A 21,134-nucleotide genomic window follows, 5' to 3' on the forward strand; every position below is an offset into this window, starting at 1 on the left:
TTCTATGAGTTAAATTATGAGAATTAAACTTCCTTCTTAAACTTTTTTTCTTGGGTGCTTACTTTATGAAGGAAATGTTGCAAATATTTGCCTTTGCTTAAATAAAATTGTATTGAAATATATTCCAGTGTCATCCATTGTCAATGTTTTTGCTAACATATTTATTGCATGCATTTTAGAAGATGGTGTAATAAATGATTTCTGAGTGAAACAGTGAGGTGAAGCTATTGGCATTTAAAAGCTTGGACAATGTAAAGAGACACTCTGATGTCTTAGCATAAATCGTGTGCATGCGTGCAAATGCGTATGTGTGTGTGCGCATGTGTGCATGTGTGTGTGTGTGTGTGTGCGCGCGCGCAACCTGCTCTACAACGTGTCAAAATGTATTGCTAAGTGAAAACAGATGTAGTAAAAGGCGTGAGTCATCTGATCATCTAAGAGCTAGAATGATTTAGACATTTTTGGTATTAGTTATCAGCTTGATTTCAATATACACTTGCCCAGCTCATGGTACGATTTAGTCTCCCTGAGACAACTTACTAGGAACAGAGGTTTGTCGTGTTTTCATATAAAATACACTGTGATTCATTTAAATGGAATGCCCAATAAATGTGTTTATTACTAGGCTATTGTTATTACGGCAGTGTTTTCTAACCTGCTATCAATCAAATAAAAACCTAGATACCTCTTGTAATTTTTAGAACAAGGTTTTACCTGGGACATGGCAGATATTAACTTTCTAAACTAATTTTACCTCCCAGACCCATCTCAGGTTACCTTTCATCCTTGATCCCAAAATCTTCTTCTCCATCTCCATCCGCGCTGACCCAGCCGTCTGCTCCTTTCCCGAGCTAACCCCTGGCACCAGTTCATTTCCTTCTCCTCTGATTCTGTCTTGCTTCCTCTTACCTTTCCATCTCCCTTGTGCTCCTTTGACCCTAGCCTGTGAACTCCAAACTCCACTTCCCTTTTTTCTGCCGAATCCCAAGCTTTAGAATTTGTTATTAACCAATCACTTTATATTTGGTGAAGCAAGATTTACACAGGAAGGACCAGTATACATGAGAGTGTGCTAGTCTGAGCAGGGGCCAGATCTTGGAGCCAGTAATTAGCATTAAAATACATAGCATCAGACTGACTCCCAACATATATTTTAATTTCAAATTGAAATTGTCAATTTTTCATTTCTTTTCATTGTATGTCACATAATGTTTAAAAATACTAGAAAAAGACAGTTATTAGGCATTTATTTTAGTTCACCCAACTTAGATATTTTAATGACTGATACAATACTGAGGACAACCAGAAGACTTCATTATTAACTGTTTGATCTTTATTTCACTATCACAAATGTATTCATTTCTCCTAGTATTGGTTCGTAAACACATCTTAAATTTTATGCATTTCAGAATAATTTCTTTATGTCAACACAATTCCCTTTAGTCATACACCATGCTTACCAACAACTAGTTTTATTATGGTTATGATTCTTTCTTTGAAGTATATTTATATATTATAAAATCTACAAATTATAATACTTAATGAGTCTGGCAACTATTGACCAAATGCAGAGTATTATGATATGCCAGGAAGTTCCTTAAACGCTTTCAGTAAATCCCTACCACTTCCCAGAGCCAACTGCTGTTTTGTTTCTTTGAAGCAGCTAAGCTTTTTCTTTTCTTTGTATATTAAAAAAAATTGATGACCATAGTGTGTACTCTTCTGTATAAAACATATTTCCTTAATGTGATATTTTGAGACTTACTGTTGACAGTGTGTGTGGCATGTACATTCGGGGAGAGGGTGATGCCAAGTGCTTTTGTTTTCCTTAACTGATTCTGGCTTTATTTTCTGTGTCTTGAGTGGCCATGGAAGTTCTACCTCTATGTCAGTATTTCTAAATATGATGTTTTCATCTCTTGCATCTAAAAAAATCTGAGCCTTAAAACTGCTTTTTCCCCAAGAATTTTAAATAAATAGCTACACATTCAGATTTGCACAATATACTGTACTAACTTTGAGTTCTGCTTCCTTAAAGAGGTAGTGAAGGAATAAGACAAATCATTGGTGCGTTTTAGCTTGATTTTACTTCATTTCCTGACTTTGTTGCCAAAACTGTGCCCCGACTGGGCTACGCTCCTTGTAATCCTGAGTTACAATACCATTTCCATATTGAAAACTCACGTGATCTGATCACCACACCACATTTGCATGTAGCATTTCAATGTACTCATAAAATAGAAAGTTAATGTCAGATAAGAATGAAGAGATGAGATACTATAAAGTGTTTACAACTGAAAAAATATACCTGCAAAATAAGTTCCTTATTTGAAACTGTGTTCATGCTAAATGACCACAAAGTGGCAGAGCCCCGTGGCTGACGGCTAAACTGGGGTGACAACGTATTACATTATCTAGGACTTTAGTAGTCTTTGTCAGGTGTCAGTTTTCTTCTCATTTGATGGGAACAGTTCTATAAAACACCGGCATGACATTTTTCTGTTCCAATCCTGGTGACAGGGCTTCAATGAGGACTCAGGAGAAGGAATTGAAAAACCAAGAGTTCAATGTTTCCCTATTTTGTTTTTGTTTTCCAAATCAGTCATGACACGAAACATGACTTCAGGGCCTTAAACCCTTTGTACAACCTTGGGATTGTCCGTGATGTCAGGGACTACTACGAACATCATAATCATATTGTGCCAAGAATTCTTCCAACTCTATCTCCACCCTTTGCCTGGCCATCATTTATGCCCGCACATGAGTCTACCTCTGAGTCCCCTCGTAGGAGACAATTAAATGACCCTATGGAATGCAGTGACTGGTATTCACAGTCCACTCAGTGTTGCATGTTCATCTGGTTATCTTTGTGGTTGCCACTTTTTTTTTTAACCTGCCTTTTATAGGGTAAATATTGTCATGGGCTCCAGTGTTGTTTCCTGTGGCTACACTTTGCTAGAACCGCATCAGCGTTGCAGCTACCGTGATAATGATCAACCAGAGCCACACTTGCCCTTCTTTCTTCCTTACTGTGTCTTCTGCTACTTGGTCAGCGGCAATGCTTAGGCTCCAATAGCTTTCTTTCTTTTTTGGGCCGAACATTCCTGCTGTCAATCACCCTCTACTTCTCCCCTAGACCACATGGCCACACCAAGGCTCAGGTAGGCATGAGTCATTACTTCTGTGGTTGGAAGTATTCAGCAGGGACATGTGTCAAGCCTGCCTTTTTATGCTCATGGAGGGGACTGAGTTGTTGACTGAAGTCAGACCCAGTGGTGGACTCCGATCACAATCTAGAGAAGTCTTTCAAAAGCCCATCTCCAGGCCTGGAGAGATGCTCAGCAGCTAAGAGCACTTGCTACGCTTCTAGAGGACATGATCTCAGTTTCTAGCACTCAAGTCCGTGCCTCAAAATAGCTGTAATCCAAGCCCCAGGGGAATCTGACACCTCTACCCTTCACAAACAGCTGCTTTTATGTACACACACCCCTGCTACACACAGACACACACACACAGACACACACACACACACCTAGTTTAATAATAATAAATTTTTATCCCTTTAAAGAGTCATTCTCCAAACTCATTTTAGCCAGTGACTAATAGCTATTGTCTTGAGCTAGACATGCTAGCTCGTGCCTGTAATCTCAGCATAGGAGGGTTGAGACAGGAAAATTACCTCAATTTCATTAGCCTGGACTTCATAGTGAGCTTCATGAAAGACTGAGGTACAGGGAGACCCTTTCTTTCTAAAAAAGAGACATGTAAACTAATACTCACTCCCCAAGTGAAAGTTAGTCTCTTAAGGCTGTATGCTGAGCTCTTTCAATGTCTTTCCTAGTTCTTAGTCTTCTGTCTGGGGACCAGTGTGCCTTTTATTTTTAATTAGAGCATCCTTGTACTTGTCACTTTCCCTTTTCTTTTTTTATCTTTTTCTTATGATTTATTAATATATAAAAGAGACAATAGGAATACACTTGCCCTTTTCTTTCTGTCCAGTTTTCCTTAGGAGACACTGACCCTGGAGGTTAACAAGGTAGACATTTTGCCGAAAGGCAAGAAACAGACTCAGTGCTATCATACTGATAAGCCATGAAAGCGCTTGAGCTTTGGGTACCAAGGGCTGACGAATTTGTCAGCCTTGCTGTGGTATTTTAGAACGACAACCCAAAGATGCATCAAACTCATCACATCATCACAGTTAAACTATTTTCAGCTACCCAGGAGGTGAGGAGCCATAGCTGCCGCTCTGTCAGGAAGTTCTCACGTTTTCTTAGAGGTCCTCTGAGGTGGACTCACATAATATTTAGAAAAAGTGTACATTAGGGACTGAAATTACAAAATAAGTTGTATGTGATTTTGTACTCTGGCTTTATAAACATCTTTATATTCTAAACCATCAAGGAGAATGTGATTATTTTGTTTAAAATATGTTATTGTTATGTCATCTTAATCTAGACGCTTCTGTGAAGACATCTCTCAGGTAAAATAGTCCCCTAGACAGGACCTATGCTCAGAAGGAACTTCAACATCTCACACTTGCATGACATCACTTCTTCTCATCCAGGGTGAGTAAACTTTAACTGAACAAGGCACAGGTGAATAAGGTTGTTTTTTATTTTCCTAATTATCTGCTTAAGCTCCGCATAAGAAGTGGCACTCTTGCTTCTTTTAATTCAGTGTAAATACAGAAAGGTGGTGGCATATTCTGTATGTTTCTGGTCAAAATCCATGACTAAATATGCAAGGTGGGTTGACACTGTTAAATGATATTATTGCATTTTTTTTTTTAAAGAACAGGATCAAGCATCCAAACTACAGCTGCAAAATTACTAGACAGCATATCAAAGGTCAAGTCAAATATGGCATTGGGTTACAATGGCAAGCATTTCAACTCTGTCAAACCCCTTCTTGCCTGGATGGGAGGCACTGGGTGGGTGTTTTAAAGGAATTTAAAGTAGTACAGAGAAAGCTCGTGAAAGAATAGCCTTAGTAAATTTTTAGAAATGTTCTATGGCAGGGATGAATGACAAAAGGAACTTGGTGCTTAGTTAAATGATGTCAGAATCTTAAACTCCAGGAAGAATGTTCAGAGACTGGAGGAATTCCTACTTACTGAGTATATTTGTATGATTCTCTTTACATACAAATATTATTGAAGATGGACATTTTTCCATCAGTAAAATAGTGGGATGTCAAAATGCTTCATTAAGTACTTTAATTCACACATACACTCATAAACAAATGCACACACACACATATATACATATTCACAAACACACATGTACATCGAAATGAGACATACAAGCCAAACACTAAATTTGGCATATAATGTATTAAATTCCCCCTCATTAAACCAAACCATTCACACAAAAATTGGTGAACATTGGTAGAAATTTTCTTTATCCTGCCTTTCTATTAATAAAACCATATTTCAGATTAACAAACTATTTAGTAATAATTATTTTCTATAATACAAATGCATTGCATAATCATGATTACAAAAAAGTATGCGCTAAACTATGTGTGGTTTTGTAGATATATGCACACACCATCAATATCTCATTGAGATGATTATTGCTGTCTGTTCTGTTGTGAATAAAGCTCCAGGGCTGAAAATGAGACCCACAACCATGGCGTTCAAGCCACCCAGAGCTTCTGGCCCATTGAACACAGGAAGTGTCTATTCAGTCCACTCAAGTACAAAGAAGGGAGTTTATGGATGACTTGTACGTAGGCAGGAGTAAACTTGCATTGTTTTGTTTTAGGCATGTGTCTTGTAAAATCAGGCAAACTAAACTATGGTATTAGAAGCCTAAACTTGATGTTAAAATACAGAAAAAGAAAAAAGGGAATGACTAGAAGGATAAATGAATAGTGGATTCTAAAAATGGTTTGTAGGCAAGAAGAGGAGAAATTTTAGAAAAAATATGATTAAATAAAATATATTATTAATAAAATGGATATTAATATATTTTAAAAGATACCTATACTTCTATAAAAATAAAATAGTCTTAGGTATGAATAAAACACATTTGTTCAACTTTCTTACTCTTTCTTATTCTAATAAACATGTAAATAATTATACTGGTTGAGGCTGGATTTGAACTCTTAATTCTTCCACCTCCACTTCCCGTGAACATAACAGTTGTGTGACATTGTGCCTAGCAATAAATCACACTGCATCAAGTTAGAAGTCCTAATTTGAAGAGTAACATAGCCTCGTGAAAATATCTAATATATAAGGGTTATAACAAGCAAAATCCACTAGAGTTTCTTAGGTTTTTCATTATCAGGTTTACAAGAGACTTTATGGCAGACCAGAATCTTCGTTTTCAGGGAGCGTGCACAAAGAGGAGTGGTTTGCAACCTGGTACACAATTGGGATGCACATTTTTGTTACAAGCAGTAAAATAAAAATGCATCTTTTCTTTGGAATGCTTCTTGCCAAGATGTTCTACAGTGCTAGCTGTACATGCCTAGGTACAGAAAATACCCTACCGCTTATATCTTCAGTAGGTATTAGATTCTCTCCCCTAGCAATTTCCTCACATTTAAACAATGTATTTATTAAAGTCAGCACTTATTTTTGAAAAAATGGCAGTGGACACAAAAGCAGGGGTCGCAAAGGAAGGAGATGGAACATTTGGAAGAATACATAACGATCGGAAACAGATACAGTGAAGCTCAATACACCACTGAGGGTTTCATAGGTTCTGAGCAAGTCAATATGCATCCAACGTTCTCTTGTCTTAAGGCCGATGGTGCTGAACTGTATTAAATCCTGATATGTGCCCATAAGGGCCAGCCTGGTGATAATTAGTCAGCACTGTGGACTGCCGTGTATGGGAGCATCAAGGTTTCCAGAAGTTGTAAGATTCAAGTGAGATCACGTACTCTGGTGCCTCATATTTGACCACGTCCCCTGGATGGGGAGGCCTGGTGGCACTCAGAGGAAGGATAGCAGGCTACCAAGAAGAGACTTGATACTCTATGAGCATATACAGAGGGAAGAAATCCTCCTCAGGAACAGTCATAGGGAGGGGAGTAAGGGGAAAATGGGAGGGAGGGAAGAATGGGAGGATACAAGGGATGGGATAACCATTGAGATGTAACAAGAATAAATTAATAAAAAATTAAAAAAAAAAGATTCAAGTGAGATGACTGGGGTGACAAGCTCTGTGTTGAGTGGAGATGAGTAAGATGGATGCCATGGTGTGGAGACATTTAGTTGTCTGTGTACAAAATAGGAGCAAAATCAAGTAGAGTTGGTAGCTTAGAAAGAATTAAAGGGAAGATTTAAAATGTGTGTTGGGGAGAGAGGGAGAAGGAGGGGGGGAGAAGGGAAGTAAGAAATAGGGAGAGGAAAGAAAAACGATCACACAATAGTGAGTACTGCTTTTTATTCTTTCTGGGTTTTTCATGCTGTGGTTTGATTCAGGGACCAGCGATCAGAAACCCAGAAGAAGACATGGAGATTCCAGTCTGTACTAAAGATGAGGCATGCCAAGCCAGGAAGTGCAAAGACAGAGAGGTGCTTGGCTTGAGATAAATTCCTTGTGTGCTTTGGGGAAAAGACTAGGTATTAAGCTTAAGTAACCTTAGGCAAGGCATCACTATTGTGCCTCAGTTTCCCCACTATCCCATTTGGTATCTTCTTTGTTAAGTCATCAAAAGCAAATACTTTGGCACACGATATGCGCTTTAAAATTTGCTTAACACAAAGTAAATAAGTGTTTGTTATTACAAAGTTGGATATTCTGTGTGGGGTTTTATAATATTAAGTGAATTTACCATTGGTTTGTACACCTTGCCTGTATTTTCTACATAGTTTTTAGAGATAAATTTGTTGTGCACACATTGAAAACAGTCTCCCTCTGATCTTTGGCTCTAATGTTTTGTGTAAAAATTATTGAATGAATTTCCTGTGCTGTGGTTCCTGGGTCTTTGTTAGAAGCGTGTGGTCTTCCTTCTTCTCGTCCTTACTGTGCATCTGTGTACCACCAACAGATGATTCAACAACATCGCGGCAGCACTCGATGCTCCTTCCTCTTCTAATGCTTACCCTCTCCTCCTTAGCTTCCTGCTCAGCTCTGGTCCACACCGTTTAAAAAGCATAAACACATCTGTGCACCATCCTTGGAGCATCACTTCTTATGGCAGGTATGTGTGCCCCTGTCAAAAACGAAATAGTAATGATAAAATAATGACCAGAAAGAGTGCTTCATGCATTAACTAATTTCAGGGTCGGTTTAAAAAAAACAAAACAAAACAGAAAGTACATAACCAGCAGAAGATGTGTTTTAGGTTTCCCATGCTTCAGTGCTTTCTGCATTCAGTGTTTTCTTGTTTCTTAGCTTTGAAACTTGAACATGACTTTATGAAGATACCCTTTGGTAAACTCTTTCTAACAGAGTTAGGGAGTGGTTTCTACTGGGCACAATGTTACATCCAGAATGAAACTGAAACTAAAGTGATTAGCTTGTCAGTACGAAATGTCTAACATGGGAATAGAGAATGCCAAATATTAAGGACACTTACAAGTTTACAAATTTGCTTCCTGTGTTATGGCCTCTCAAAATTAGTCAGGTTCACTGACACCTTGTGCTGTTGTTAGTGGGAGAACTTTTTACCCATGATATTAGTAAGAGAAATAAACTGTTTATTAAGCAAGCCCACCAAGCAGCACGACTGTTTGTTGATTTAGTCTTATTGTAGAGATAAGTTCCACTGATGATTTAAAGACAATGGTAAATGACTCCAATGAAGGAGAAAATATGTATGAATAATCTCATCAAAGAATATGGTACCCCACATCAAAGATTGCGAATGAGTGGAGTTCTGAAGGAATATCTTCATTCTCCAGTGTTTCTCTGGAGAGATGTCTGGCACAAGGAAGAAGTCTTTGGGTTCATTCTTACCGGCTTCTGTGCTTAAGAACAACATCTTCTATGTTTGTACTTTAATATGTTAGTCATTAATCTATGTGTCTTTTTCTAACTATAGTTTCTAGGATCACTTGGTGGAGGTTGATATCTGCGATCTTTGGAATAAAATGTCTTCTGTTGATGGTTACATTGGGAGTGTTGATGAAAAATTGTAAGTGTTTCTAGGCAAGTCTGCAGAAAAGAGTCAACACTGAAATAAAATACTTTAATAATAAACATTTAATTTTCTAATGTATAATATTTTATTTCATAAATACATGTCAAACTGAGCAAACCTCTAATATTTTCTTATAGCTTTTACTATACAAAACATTCAACCAACACCTTCTCCAGCCCCCACTGTAGGATTCCAGGAAGGTAGGTTCTGTTTTTTTTTTTGTTTGTTTGTTTTGGTTTTGTTTTGTTTGTTTGTTTGTTTTTGCATGAACTTTATGACTCAGGGAGGATAAGACTGGGGGGGGGGAGGAATCATTTTTAATGTAGGGTAGCGTGATTTAACTCAGTAAAATGGTATCATCTTATTGTTCTGTAGTAAAATAAAATAAAATTACGTTTAATAGTTCATGTTAGCCAGCTTAAGAAATGCTTTAAGCAAACACTCTATATAGGGCAAAGATTCACTTTTCCCTCATAGCTTTAGAAGTTTTGGTCTGTTGCCATCTGCCTGTCATTCTTGCACCAATGCTGAGGCAATGTGTCATGGTGGAAGCGTGCAGAGGATCAGAGTCACTCATGTCATACTAGAAACCAAGGCAGAAGGAAGAAAAAGAGAAGGGTTTCCGCTCTCCATTCAAGAGCCAATCCTGGTACCCCGAAAAACAAAACAACTGTATTCTCCATCTAAAAGGCTATGTTACTGCCTCATCACAAACTGATGCCAATTTTCTCATGTATGAGTTTTTGGGGGAAGACTCCAGGCTCAGAGTATACCAGAATACTGTCATCATTTTCATAAAAAGAGAAGATACTAGCCTGAAGTGGCACATAGATGCTTCCTATTGAGTCTTGATGAATAATTAATAAAAAGTTAAAATGACAATGAACATTATAGACAAATCTTATTTGTTTTTGCTAACAACATATGATTTTATATTATTTTCCTTTGAATGTTTGTGATTCAGAATACAGTGTGGATGTTTCTGTATTAATATGCCTTATTTATCCATAGGAGATAACCCAAAACTCTATTTTGATACTCTTTTTCAAATGCCCCTCTAATGGACAATCTTCTGATCATACAGTCAACTTTATCTTATTTCAACATTAGTGCCATTTATGTGATAAAGATTTAAGTGTCTACTATGAGTTATGATGTTTACTACCGAGGAAGAGAGAGGCTGAGGACATGCTGTCACTCATAAACTGTCTGGCAGACTTGAAGCCACTTGGTTTATTTGTCTTCATTTTTTTTTTTTTAAATATCTGAACACATAAGAATTATTTCAAACTCTTGTGTCCTTCTCTAACTTGGGAGATTGGTAGGGTGCCGTCCTGAGAAGTCTTCCATCTAGCCACTCTTACCTTCACCACCGTCCTCAAAGTCGCTCTTCTCACCACCTCCCCATCCTGTACACGCTTGCCTCTGGATTTCCTGTGCCTTCTCATATATTTATCACAAAAACATAACAAAGAATTGAGAGTAAGGGCATTCTGGATCTATCTTTAGAATACCCTCTCCACGAAGAAAAGTATTTGGATTAATAGTCACCAAATGTGGTGCATATGACACATTCCAAAAGAGTATTTGTGGAAAAAGAAGTGAACAGCAACAAATAATCTCTGAATGTCAGGTAGCACCATTACGAGGTGGAACTTGCAATGATGTGTTTTGTTTTTCAGTTTGTGAATGCTGTGCTTGCCCGGGAAAATGGATTGGATATCAGTGCAACTGTTACTTCATTTCCAAAGATGAAAAATCTTGGGAAGCAAGCAGAGATTTCTGTGCCTCCCAGAATTCCAGCCTTCTTCAGCTCCAAACCAGAAATGAATTGGCAAGTATTTCATTCATGTATCTTCCATCCTTTCTCACCCACTACCATGCTGCTACATGACTAAAGTGGACACTCTAAGTTTTTATTATCAGGTACACAAAAGTAGTTCTGTCAGAGCTCATGACCCTTAGTTTCATGTACCTTGAAATGCTTTTCAGAAAGACTACAAAAAGTCTTCAATTATTTATGTTTTAGGGATAAACATTTTAATAGATTAGAAGCTAATGCACAAAACCCCCCAAGTTTTCCAGAGTTAGTAACCTACGTTTTTTTTTTTTTTTTTTTTGACAATGACAAAAGAACCAACAGAGGGATGCTTAATTTTTTCTTATTGGAGCAGAATACACAATGTCTTTCATATGTTATATGGCTTTTTACCATCTTTTTGGAATGTAATATAGAACTAGAAATGGATCATGATTATAAAACTATCCAGATTGTTATTATTATTATTGTGTGTGTCATAGAGGATCGAACCTAAAAAGTGAGTCATGCCAAGCAAGCGCTTTAGCACTGTACTGTATTCCCAAGCTTTTTGTGGTTGAAAGTTTACTGTGTGCTTTGAGAGAGAGGTAGGCATCCATAAGCTCCCTCTGTGCCTAACAAAATGAATCCCTGCTTTAGCCTCCTATGTGCCAGGGATTACAGGCCTGCACCACCAGGCTCATCTTGAAAATGACTCAGTTCTTATGAAGAAATTCTCAAGCTGTTTGTGTCCTGCTCAGGTTGAAGAGTATACAAGATGCTGGCATTGGGGTCGCATTTGATCCCTGACCTCATGAGGGAACTGTAACATGGAATAAATGTCTTATTCTCTTTATGACAACTTTCTTCTTTCAAGATTTTATAGTGTGTTCCCATATAGGTAAATGAGCCTAGTAACTGAGAAATTTGCCTCTGAGAACTATGCCTCTGAGATCAGAAGTTCAAAATGATTTCAACTTGAGCATCTACAGTCTGATTCTTATTCTGAATGACTTTCATGTATGTTGATCTCAGAGTACACGCCAATGTGGTTAACATGTTCTTTCTGTCTGGAAGCAGAGTTTTATGAGCTCCAGTCAAACTTTTTTCTGGATTGGAATGCATCATAGTAAAGAGTGGAATACCTGGGTCTGGACAGATGGCTCATTTCCCTCAAAAGAGCTGTAAGTCTCTATTGATTTTGAGGGTACTTTTATGAATTTATCTTACTGATGGCTACTGAAAAATCACAGCCAGGGACTCAAATATCCTCTGTGGAACATGAGAATTTGTAAAGTCCCAAAGCAACAATAGGCCAGCAGCCATTGCTCCATCCATAGATTCAAATTCGTGCTCAAGTGACATGAAAGTTGTGATCCTGAGACCATAAGAGAATTCTAGTCTTTTCCTTCCTGTAACATGTGTCTACGCATGCTCAGGAGCTCTCGGATAGGATATAGGCATACCCAGAGAACACGGCGTGTCCATTTTTGTTGTTTTGTTGGATCCCACAATGTTTTTTTTTTTATCATCTTAAAATATTCAGCAGTTATTTCCTGTATAAATGTTACTCTAATTGACAATCATGAAATCTAGACATTCATTCTATAAGAAATTTTATGATTTTCCCCTAGAGATTAGGCCAACTCAAATATGTATATATGTATATATAATATGTATACATTATATATTACACACACACACGCACACACACACACACACACACACACATATATATATATACACACACACACACACACACACATATACACACACACACACATATATATATATATATACACACACACACACACATATATATACACACACACACACATATATACACACACACACACACACACATATATATATATATATACACACACACACACATATATATACACACACACACACACACACACACACATATATACACACACACACACACACACACACACACACACACACACACAATAGGTTTCTTTTGTACAGTGTACTCTGATTGTGGTTTTCCTTCACTCAGTTTCTCCCAGATTCTCATCCTCCTCTCCCAGAAAGCCCTATAAAAATCACGTCTAAGAGCAGGCCCATGTCCAGCAGTAGGTGACCAACATAAAATGAGCTCAATGGTGCTTTTAAAGTTCTGTTGTTGTTGTTTGCTTCATAATGCTTTGTCAGGACACCATGTTTAACATTTCAGATCTTTTATTTTGTATGTTTTTCAACTTTGATTTTTTAAATGGGGTTTTTGTGTGTGATAATATATTTGTCTCAGAGTCTATATGTGTTTCTTGGGCTTTTCCTGCTTCTTTGTTTGTTTGTTTGTTTTCCCCAATTCATACTTCTTAGCCACAGAGAACACCAACATATCATCAAAACCATTTCTGGTCAGGCATGGTGGTATACACCTTTAATCCCAGCACTAGATAGGCAGAGGCAGGGATATTTATTTGAATTCAAGGTTGGTCTGGTCTACATAGTGAGTTCCAGGTCAGCCAAGGCTACATACTGCGCTCTTGTCTCAAAAAACAAAACTAACAACACAACCATTTCTGAAGGAAGGGGAAAGCTGACAAATAAAAGAAATGACAAAATCGCATCTACAATAACACTCCAGCTTTAGTGATAGAGGCTAGTGTGGGAGTAACTGAGTTCCATATAGCATTGCACTTTTAGAACTGTGAAAACTGGTGCTGAAAGATGAAAAAAAAAAAAAAAAAGACCAAACAAACAAAGCGCCAAACCACTGAGTAAATAACTCACTCAAATGTTTTTTCCACATTCTGAGTTAATAAAAATAACCTTAAACATTCATGATGTTTTCCAAATGTTAACATTGTTTTCTTCATTACAGATTTCCAGAGTTCTCAGATACCAAGCCAAGGGACTGCATTGCTTATAGTCCAAGCGAAATAGTTTCTATTGATTTCTGTAAAAGTAAAAACCGTTATATCTGTAAGCAACTGCCTATTTAAATGCTTCTTAAGGCTAAAGATATAGACAAGAAAGATACAGAATTACTACAATTAGTAACTTACATCTTACAGTATTACTGCCTTTCCATCTTGAGTCTGCAGAATGTTTCTGTCGCCTCTCATACAGTTTTCATACATTTGAACCCAAGCATTTTATACTTGATGAATTTTTCACACCTGTTCATAAAATTAGAATGAATCAAGGTAGATGGTTTTTATAAATATATTGATTTATGAAATGTAATTTTATTCACATATTCTTATAAGGTTTTCTTTGAAACATTAAATAAAATTTATTCCAACCCACGTTGTATGTATTGACATGGTTTGTATTGGAACTGAAGTGAACCTGGAGATACAAGTTTAAGGGATATAATCACTTCACAGCAGCAATTCTAGTCAACCATGAGCAGGAGGCAGGCCTTTTTATGCCTTAGCATTTTCTCCATTTTCTCTTCAGTATTTTCAGGTTTTAATTTCAGAAGTCTTACATTACCTTAGTCAGCTTCATTTCTTCTCCTCCTCCTCTTTCTCCTCCTCCTTTTTCTTGTTCTGGTTCTTCTTCTTCTTGTTCTTGATCTTCTTCTTCTTCTTCTTCTTCTTCTTCTTCTTCTTCTTCTTCTTCTTCTTCTTCTTCTCTTCTTCTTCTTCTCCCTCTTCTTCCTCCTCTTCTTTTTCTTCTTAATCTTCTTCTTCCTATTGTGAATAGATTTGTTTTCCTGATTTCTCTTTCCACGCACTCTTTAAGGATATTTAGAAAAGCTACTTGCTCTTCTGTTGACTTTGTGTCCTGCTGTAATGATTGATGAAAGTGTTTCTCACATTCAAGAATTTTTGATAGCTTTAGTATCTTTTAGATACAGAAATATACCATCTGAAGATGGACATGGTTTCATTTTTCTTTTTTAAACATATATCTTTTTATTTATTTTCTTTGACCTATCTTTATGATTTCAAGCACTTTATTAAATAGTAGAGACCTTTGTTCCATTCCTGATTTTAAAGAAAATTATGTCAGTTTATCTCCATTTACTGTCATGTTTTCCATAGGTTTGTCATGTGTTAATACCTGTATTATAAGGAAGTATATTCCTGATATTTCTGATTTATCTAGGGCTTGTTCTACAATGAGTAATTGAGCTTTTTCAAAAGTCTTTGCTACATGTATTCAATTGAGAACAGTCCAAAACACAAAACAAAAAAACTCTAACCTGTAAAAATGAACTGGAAACTTGATGTTAATATGTGTTTGCTCTGAAGGTTGAAAACTTAGTAAAGTATGTTCTGTGACCAACTTGCAAGATCTGCACCAGTGCAGCACTGAATAATTTCCTTCCACATTATAACCTGGTTAATAACTCTGTCAAAGCAACTAACTGAACAGAAAAGAGGCTTCTTCTAAGGCTAGATTATAAGACACTATTAGACCCTTTTCTCTCTATCTCCTCACTGAGAGAACCCAGTTACAGTAACATGAACTGTCCTGTTGAGTAGACTCTATGAGGAAGAAAGACTTGAAGACAAGTCTGTTTTCATCAGCTATGTAATAGACACAACTTCTTTGCAGGGACTCTGTGACCCATGTCAAGCTTTCAAGTGACTCTACTTCAGTCACAGTCTTGGTGACAAAGACCTTTGAGTACTTCCAGTAGGACCAGGAAAATAGCACAGATATTAATTCCCTTCACACTTCATTAGCATGATTCTGATGGTGTCAGCCAAATATAACATGGCTAGAGTAAGTGGCTATAAGATGAAAAAATAGAGAAACAACACTATTTGTACAGCAGAGATCAATCTAAGCAACCTAAGTCAGTGGTAAACCTAACTTGACAATCATACTTCACTAAGACAACAGATTAATTTAATAAAATTAATATGCCCAAACCAAATAGCACTGACTTACACAAATAGCAACCAGTAAATGAGACATAATAGTTAAAAAGCCTTACAGAAACAAATAAGACAAAATACTTAGGAACACACTTTTTAAAAGTTATTAGAAACATATAAAACATTTACTGAAAGATGAAAATAGAGCAGCCTTATTCATAATAGCCAGATCATGGAAACAGCCTAAGTGTCCCTCAGTAGAAGAATGGATAAAGAAACTGTGGTACATATACACTATGGAATACTACTCAGCTATTAAAAACAAGGAATTCCCAAAATTTGTGGATAAATGGATTGAGCTAGAAATTATCATAATGAGTGACTTAACCCAGAAGCAGAAAGACTTAAATGGTATATACTCTCTTATATCTGCATACTAGCCCAAGGGGCATGTCCCACGAAAGCCTTCACTTACCAGGAAACTGGGAAGGGGAGGACATTCTATTGGGACTCTAGATGAGAGAAGCACGGGAGAATGGCAAAGTAGATGGATCCAGAGGGTCCTAGAAACCTACAAGTAGAACATTATGATAGGCAGATTTGGGCCCAGGGGTCCCGCTCAAACTAAGGCACCAGCCAAGGACAATACAGGCGGTAAACTTTAAACCCCTACCCAGATCTAGCCAATGGTCAGAACAGTCTCCACACTTGAGTGGAGAGTGGGATATGACTTTCTCACGTACTCTGGTGCCTCACATTTGACCATGTCCCCTGGAGGGGGAGACCTGGTGGCACTCAAAGGAAGGACAGCAGGTTACCGAGAAGAGACTTGATACCCTATGAGCATATACAGGGGGAGGAAATCCCCCTCAGGAACAGTCATAGGGGAGGGGAATAAGGGGAAAAGGAGAGGGAGGGAAGAATGGGAGGACACAAGGGATGGGATAACCATTGAGATGTAACAAGAATAAATTAATAATAAAAAATTTAAAAAAAAAAGAAAAGAAAAAAATAAAACAAAACAAAACAAAAAACCCAAAACAAAACAAAACAAAACAAAAAAAAGAATTTAAAGATATTTATTTTTTCAACCTTTCTTGTTAACTTTTTTTTTTTTAAATGAGCTGTTCCCTGTAGAAACCTAATAGTATACTTGGTAGAGCTCAACAAATTGACAGAGATAATATATTAAAATAGCCTCAGTGATTAAGCAGATGAAAAATGGCTGACAAGATAAAGCACAGCATCTAGTTCGGCATGCCTATAATACCAGATCTCAGGGAGGCAGAAGCAGATGGGTCGCTGTAAGTTTGAGGCCAGCCTGGTCTACAAAGCGATTCCAGGATAACCGAGGTTACACAGAGAAACCCCATCTTGAAAACACAACCAAAACAAAAATTAAAACAACAACAAAAAGAAGAGCATCCACTATGTATAAACACGCATTTGTAAATACGAAAGTAGACAAAGAAAAAGGCTAAAAGGGCCACAAACAGTCTCAACTTCATATACAACAAAGTTGCATATCCTGTGTATGTTACTAAATAAAAAAACTTTACCAGTGCTGGCTCTTCCAGTCCATGAATAAGGGGTCGCAATCCCTTTATTGTGTTGTTCTCTTGTAGAACACATTTTCTAGCTTGGTAATAAATGACTTACTTTTATGAGACCCTTTCTTAGGCATTGGATAGTTTTTCAGATTATGGGAAAGAGACTTCATATTTCCAGAAAATGGAACATAAAATTATGAAACACCTATTTTCTTAGCTTATTGAAGCATATGTACCAAAGTTGTATATGTAAAACATAAATTGGTTTCTTAACAATATTCATACATCTACTAAGTCACCAATAAGATAATAACTATACGTCACACTAGAAACGTTCATGTGTTCTCAGTGTTTGTGGATGGTGGACCCGTGGAAATTCAGTTTCGTTCTTTCATATATTTGAGGCTAGAGAGGGTTAGTCCTGAGATTGATGAACTAGTTGGTTGACTATATGTGTCTCAATATTAACACAGCTTAAAGCCTTTGCTGAGGTGTGTTGGGTCTGTTCCATATCTATGGAGTTTGTAGGTGTATCTTGGACCTTTGTCTCGCCATGCATAGAACTAAGGCATCTTCTTCTCTGGCTGTCTCCTCTCTGATACTACCCCTATTTTCCATATTGGATATCCCTTCTCCTAGCTTTGGTAGAAATGCTCCTGGCTTCAGAACACTATGTGTCATTTTTCTTCTGAGAATAAACTGCTGATTCTATCTGACATTAGTTGTCCAAACTTATACATTTTTAAAACCTAGATTTATATCATGTCTCCAGTTTAATTTTTACTGAGTTAATTTTGCATCAGAACATAAGCCTTTCCTCTAGTCTTACAGTTTTGCCATTTATGTTTTTAAAACATAAACCTTACTGTATTTGAGGTCATATTTGTTTATGGTTTTGTAAATAAAAATGAAATTTGTGTAATAACAAAAAGCTAAGGCCTGAGATAAACTAAAGTAAATTAAGAAGACATTGGCTAAGAATGAAAACAAAAAATAACACAGCTACACATTTGATAACAAAACATTGGTTCCATAACATGAGCTGAAAGCCAAGACTATCATTTATTTCCATACCACAGAGATAAATTGGAATGATTAATGTAGAAGTGGCTGACTAGCACTATGTAGGACTGAATTCTTCTAGGGAGAGGCAGAAAATGGAACATATAACTGTCGATGATATTAGAAAGGAAGCTACAGACAACTATAAAACAACGAAAGAGATATATGATGTTTTTGCATTTGGGCATTATTTAAACTTTAAAGTATAATTAATCACCATTTAAAAGGTTTCAATGCCTCAAACTTTGTTTTGCTCAGCTTATAAGTATGTAGTACTAAACTACCTGTTTAGACTTCACCAGTTTCAGTTAGTAATAACAAAATAATAACACCATACCAAGTTGAGGAAAGAATTCTGGCAGAAATGGCTGTTCTGCAGAGTATTTCCTATATGTGAAATGACAACGTATCCTATAGTTTTCCACTTAAATTATGTGATGGAATTCACAAATATTTACATGAACTACATCTACAACAGGAATTAAAATTGTTGACTGAAACTGAAATGGTAATTATAGAATACAGAGAAATATAAGGGTATTTCTAATAGAAAGTCTTAAAAAGTGAGATTGCTAGTATCACTTGATATTAATTTGAATATTTAAAATCTGATCAAGTGAGAAAATTTTAATAACATGACACAAGAATACTTTAACAAACTCTGTATGTGTGTGTATAACCATTTCTAACAAATGACTATTTACATTACGGTTTGCCATCACATCACTATATCTTGGGAAAAAGTTCATCTTCTTAGTTCTGTCATGCAGTATTATGTTTTTATGGCGATTTGTTATTTATTGACTTTGCTCTTTCTTAGTTTTTTTGGGGAGAAATGTCTAATTGGTGCTTCACAATACTCACTAACTTAGTACAGTGCTCAGTCAGCCTCAGACTTATGGAGATCCTTTAGCTTCAGTCTTCTTTTGAAGTGCTGACATTTTGGAAGGCACAAGTCACAATACCTGACTGTGAACAAGCATTCTAAAAAATTTTACTTATCCTATACCACTAACTTGAGTAACAGCCCATATAGCCCACCTGAGTTCTGTATTGTGTGTGATGTAAATTTTGGTTATATTGGATAGCAAAGAAAAAATAGCAACCCATTCATAATGGTGTTTCCCACCATGATTTCATAAATGGTTTAAACAAAAGACATGGACGTCACTGAAATGAATACAAGGTGGGTTAGGGCACTGTTTCTAACCGACCCCTTTCTGACAGGCTGTTCAAATGTTATTAGAGACTTTAAAGAATACAAGTTCAGGAAATTCAAGTTTGAGGGCCATCAAGATGGCTCAGCTCATAAAAGCACTTGCTACTAGGACTGATGACTTGAGTTCAGTCTCTGGAGCCCACATCCTGGAAGGAGAGAACTGACTTTCCTGGGTTGTCTCTGACATCTACATCTGGTCTGCAGCATGTGTGCCCCTGCCAACACAATAAAAAAAAATTGAAGAAGAGGAAGAGGAAGGAGGAGAAAAAGAAGGAGGAGGAACAAGAGGAACAGGAGAAGGAAGAACAACAAAAAGTTTAAGTAAATGATATTACAAAAAGAGGGTTATGTAGTGTCATGTTTTGGAACAAACACTTGCATGGTCTGAGGATAAGTGCTAGTATTACTGATGTTAGTTTTTTAAAAAAATATTTGCTTATTTTTATGTGCATTAGGGTTCTGCCTGCATGTATGTCTCTGTGAGGGTGTTATATTTCCTGGAACTCCAGTTACAGACCGTTGTGAACTGCCATGTGTGGGATCTAGGAATTGAACATAGATCCTCTGGAAGAGCAGCCAGTGCTATTAACTGCCCTGTGCTGGTTCTTAGTCTACTGTAGTGGATATAAACACATTTTTGTTTTGATCCCAAGTATGGGACGGGCAACAGACTTGTAAGAGAGCAGATGATGGTCCACCATATTGAGTTTTAGGAGAGAACTTGTGAAGAAAGCCATCCATCCAATAACTTGCCTTTCCTGTGTACATTTTTGTTTCATGCTTCCTTTGCTTTCCACGTATCCGTAGCCTTGGCTTCTACAGCGGTGTTGAATGCTCCCCTTTCTGCTTCGGCCTTTAGAATATCAATCCTTGTTTTTCAATTCCCTGTCTAAAATGTCTCCAGCCCATATCAGCCTGCTTTTCAAAGCTTTCCTTTTGGGATTTGTCTTAGCGGGTGAAGCCTGTTCCTTGGGTGGATGGGCTACCAGCCCCCATCTCTGTGGTCTCTGCCTGTTATCAGTGAGATCTCCTTTGTGAATCAATTTCCTGTTTGCCTTCTGAGGTCTTCTACTTTGTACCACTACTGATTCCAGGACACAAGGTGGTTTCCTGTTTCTCTTTTAGAAGCAGATGTCTTTAACTACTACTAGAGTGGAGTTTGGGATTCTGTGTTTTACCCCTCTGAGCAGCTGAGCTTTTTCTCATGCCTGTAATAAATAGGATAGCTTGGGGTAGAGCAGTCCACATGTTTGAATGTTTTGACAAACGCTTTGTCTTTACCTTGGTCCTAGAATAAGGACTGCTACACAGGTCTGTGTCTGTTCGCAAAGAGAAACAAATTAGGAGAAAATCTGGAGAAGCAAACACTGGAGCTCTCAGGGCCTAATTGGGTAAATATATTTTCTTTCTTTCTTTTTTCCTTATTTATTTATTTATTTTTATTCGTTTTACATATTTGTCATGGTACCATCCTTCATCACTTCCAAGCCCCACCCTCCTTCCTTCCTCTTCTGTATCCCCCACCCCCTATTTCTCAGAAGAAGGGAGCCCCATTTCAATCACCCCTGGCTCATCAAGTCATATCAAAACAG

The 21,134-nt window shown here is 37.2% G+C and overlaps 1 protein-coding gene across 1 annotated transcript; it reads left to right on the forward strand.

Moving 5' to 3' along the window:
• The first annotated feature begins 8,020 nt into the window (after positions 1-8,020).
• On the forward strand, positions 8,021-14,424 carry LOC127197523 (natural killer cells antigen CD94-like). The gene is made up of 6 exons (XM_051155455.1): positions 8,021-8,163; positions 9,007-9,099; positions 9,243-9,305; positions 10,788-10,939; positions 11,984-12,087; positions 13,758-14,424. Exons 1-6 carry the CDS (start codon positions 8,157-8,159, stop codon positions 13,876-13,878), a joined length of 540 nt encoding a protein of 179 aa, XP_051011412.1. The 5' UTR covers positions 8,021-8,156; the 3' UTR covers positions 13,879-14,424.
• Positions 14,425-21,134: the final 6,710 nt, after the last annotated feature.

Source organism: Acomys russatus, chromosome 13 (assembly GCF_903995435.1).
Source record: "Acomys russatus chromosome 13, mAcoRus1.1, whole genome shotgun sequence".
Lineage (NCBI taxonomy): Eukaryota > Metazoa > Chordata > Mammalia > Rodentia > Muridae > Acomys > Acomys russatus.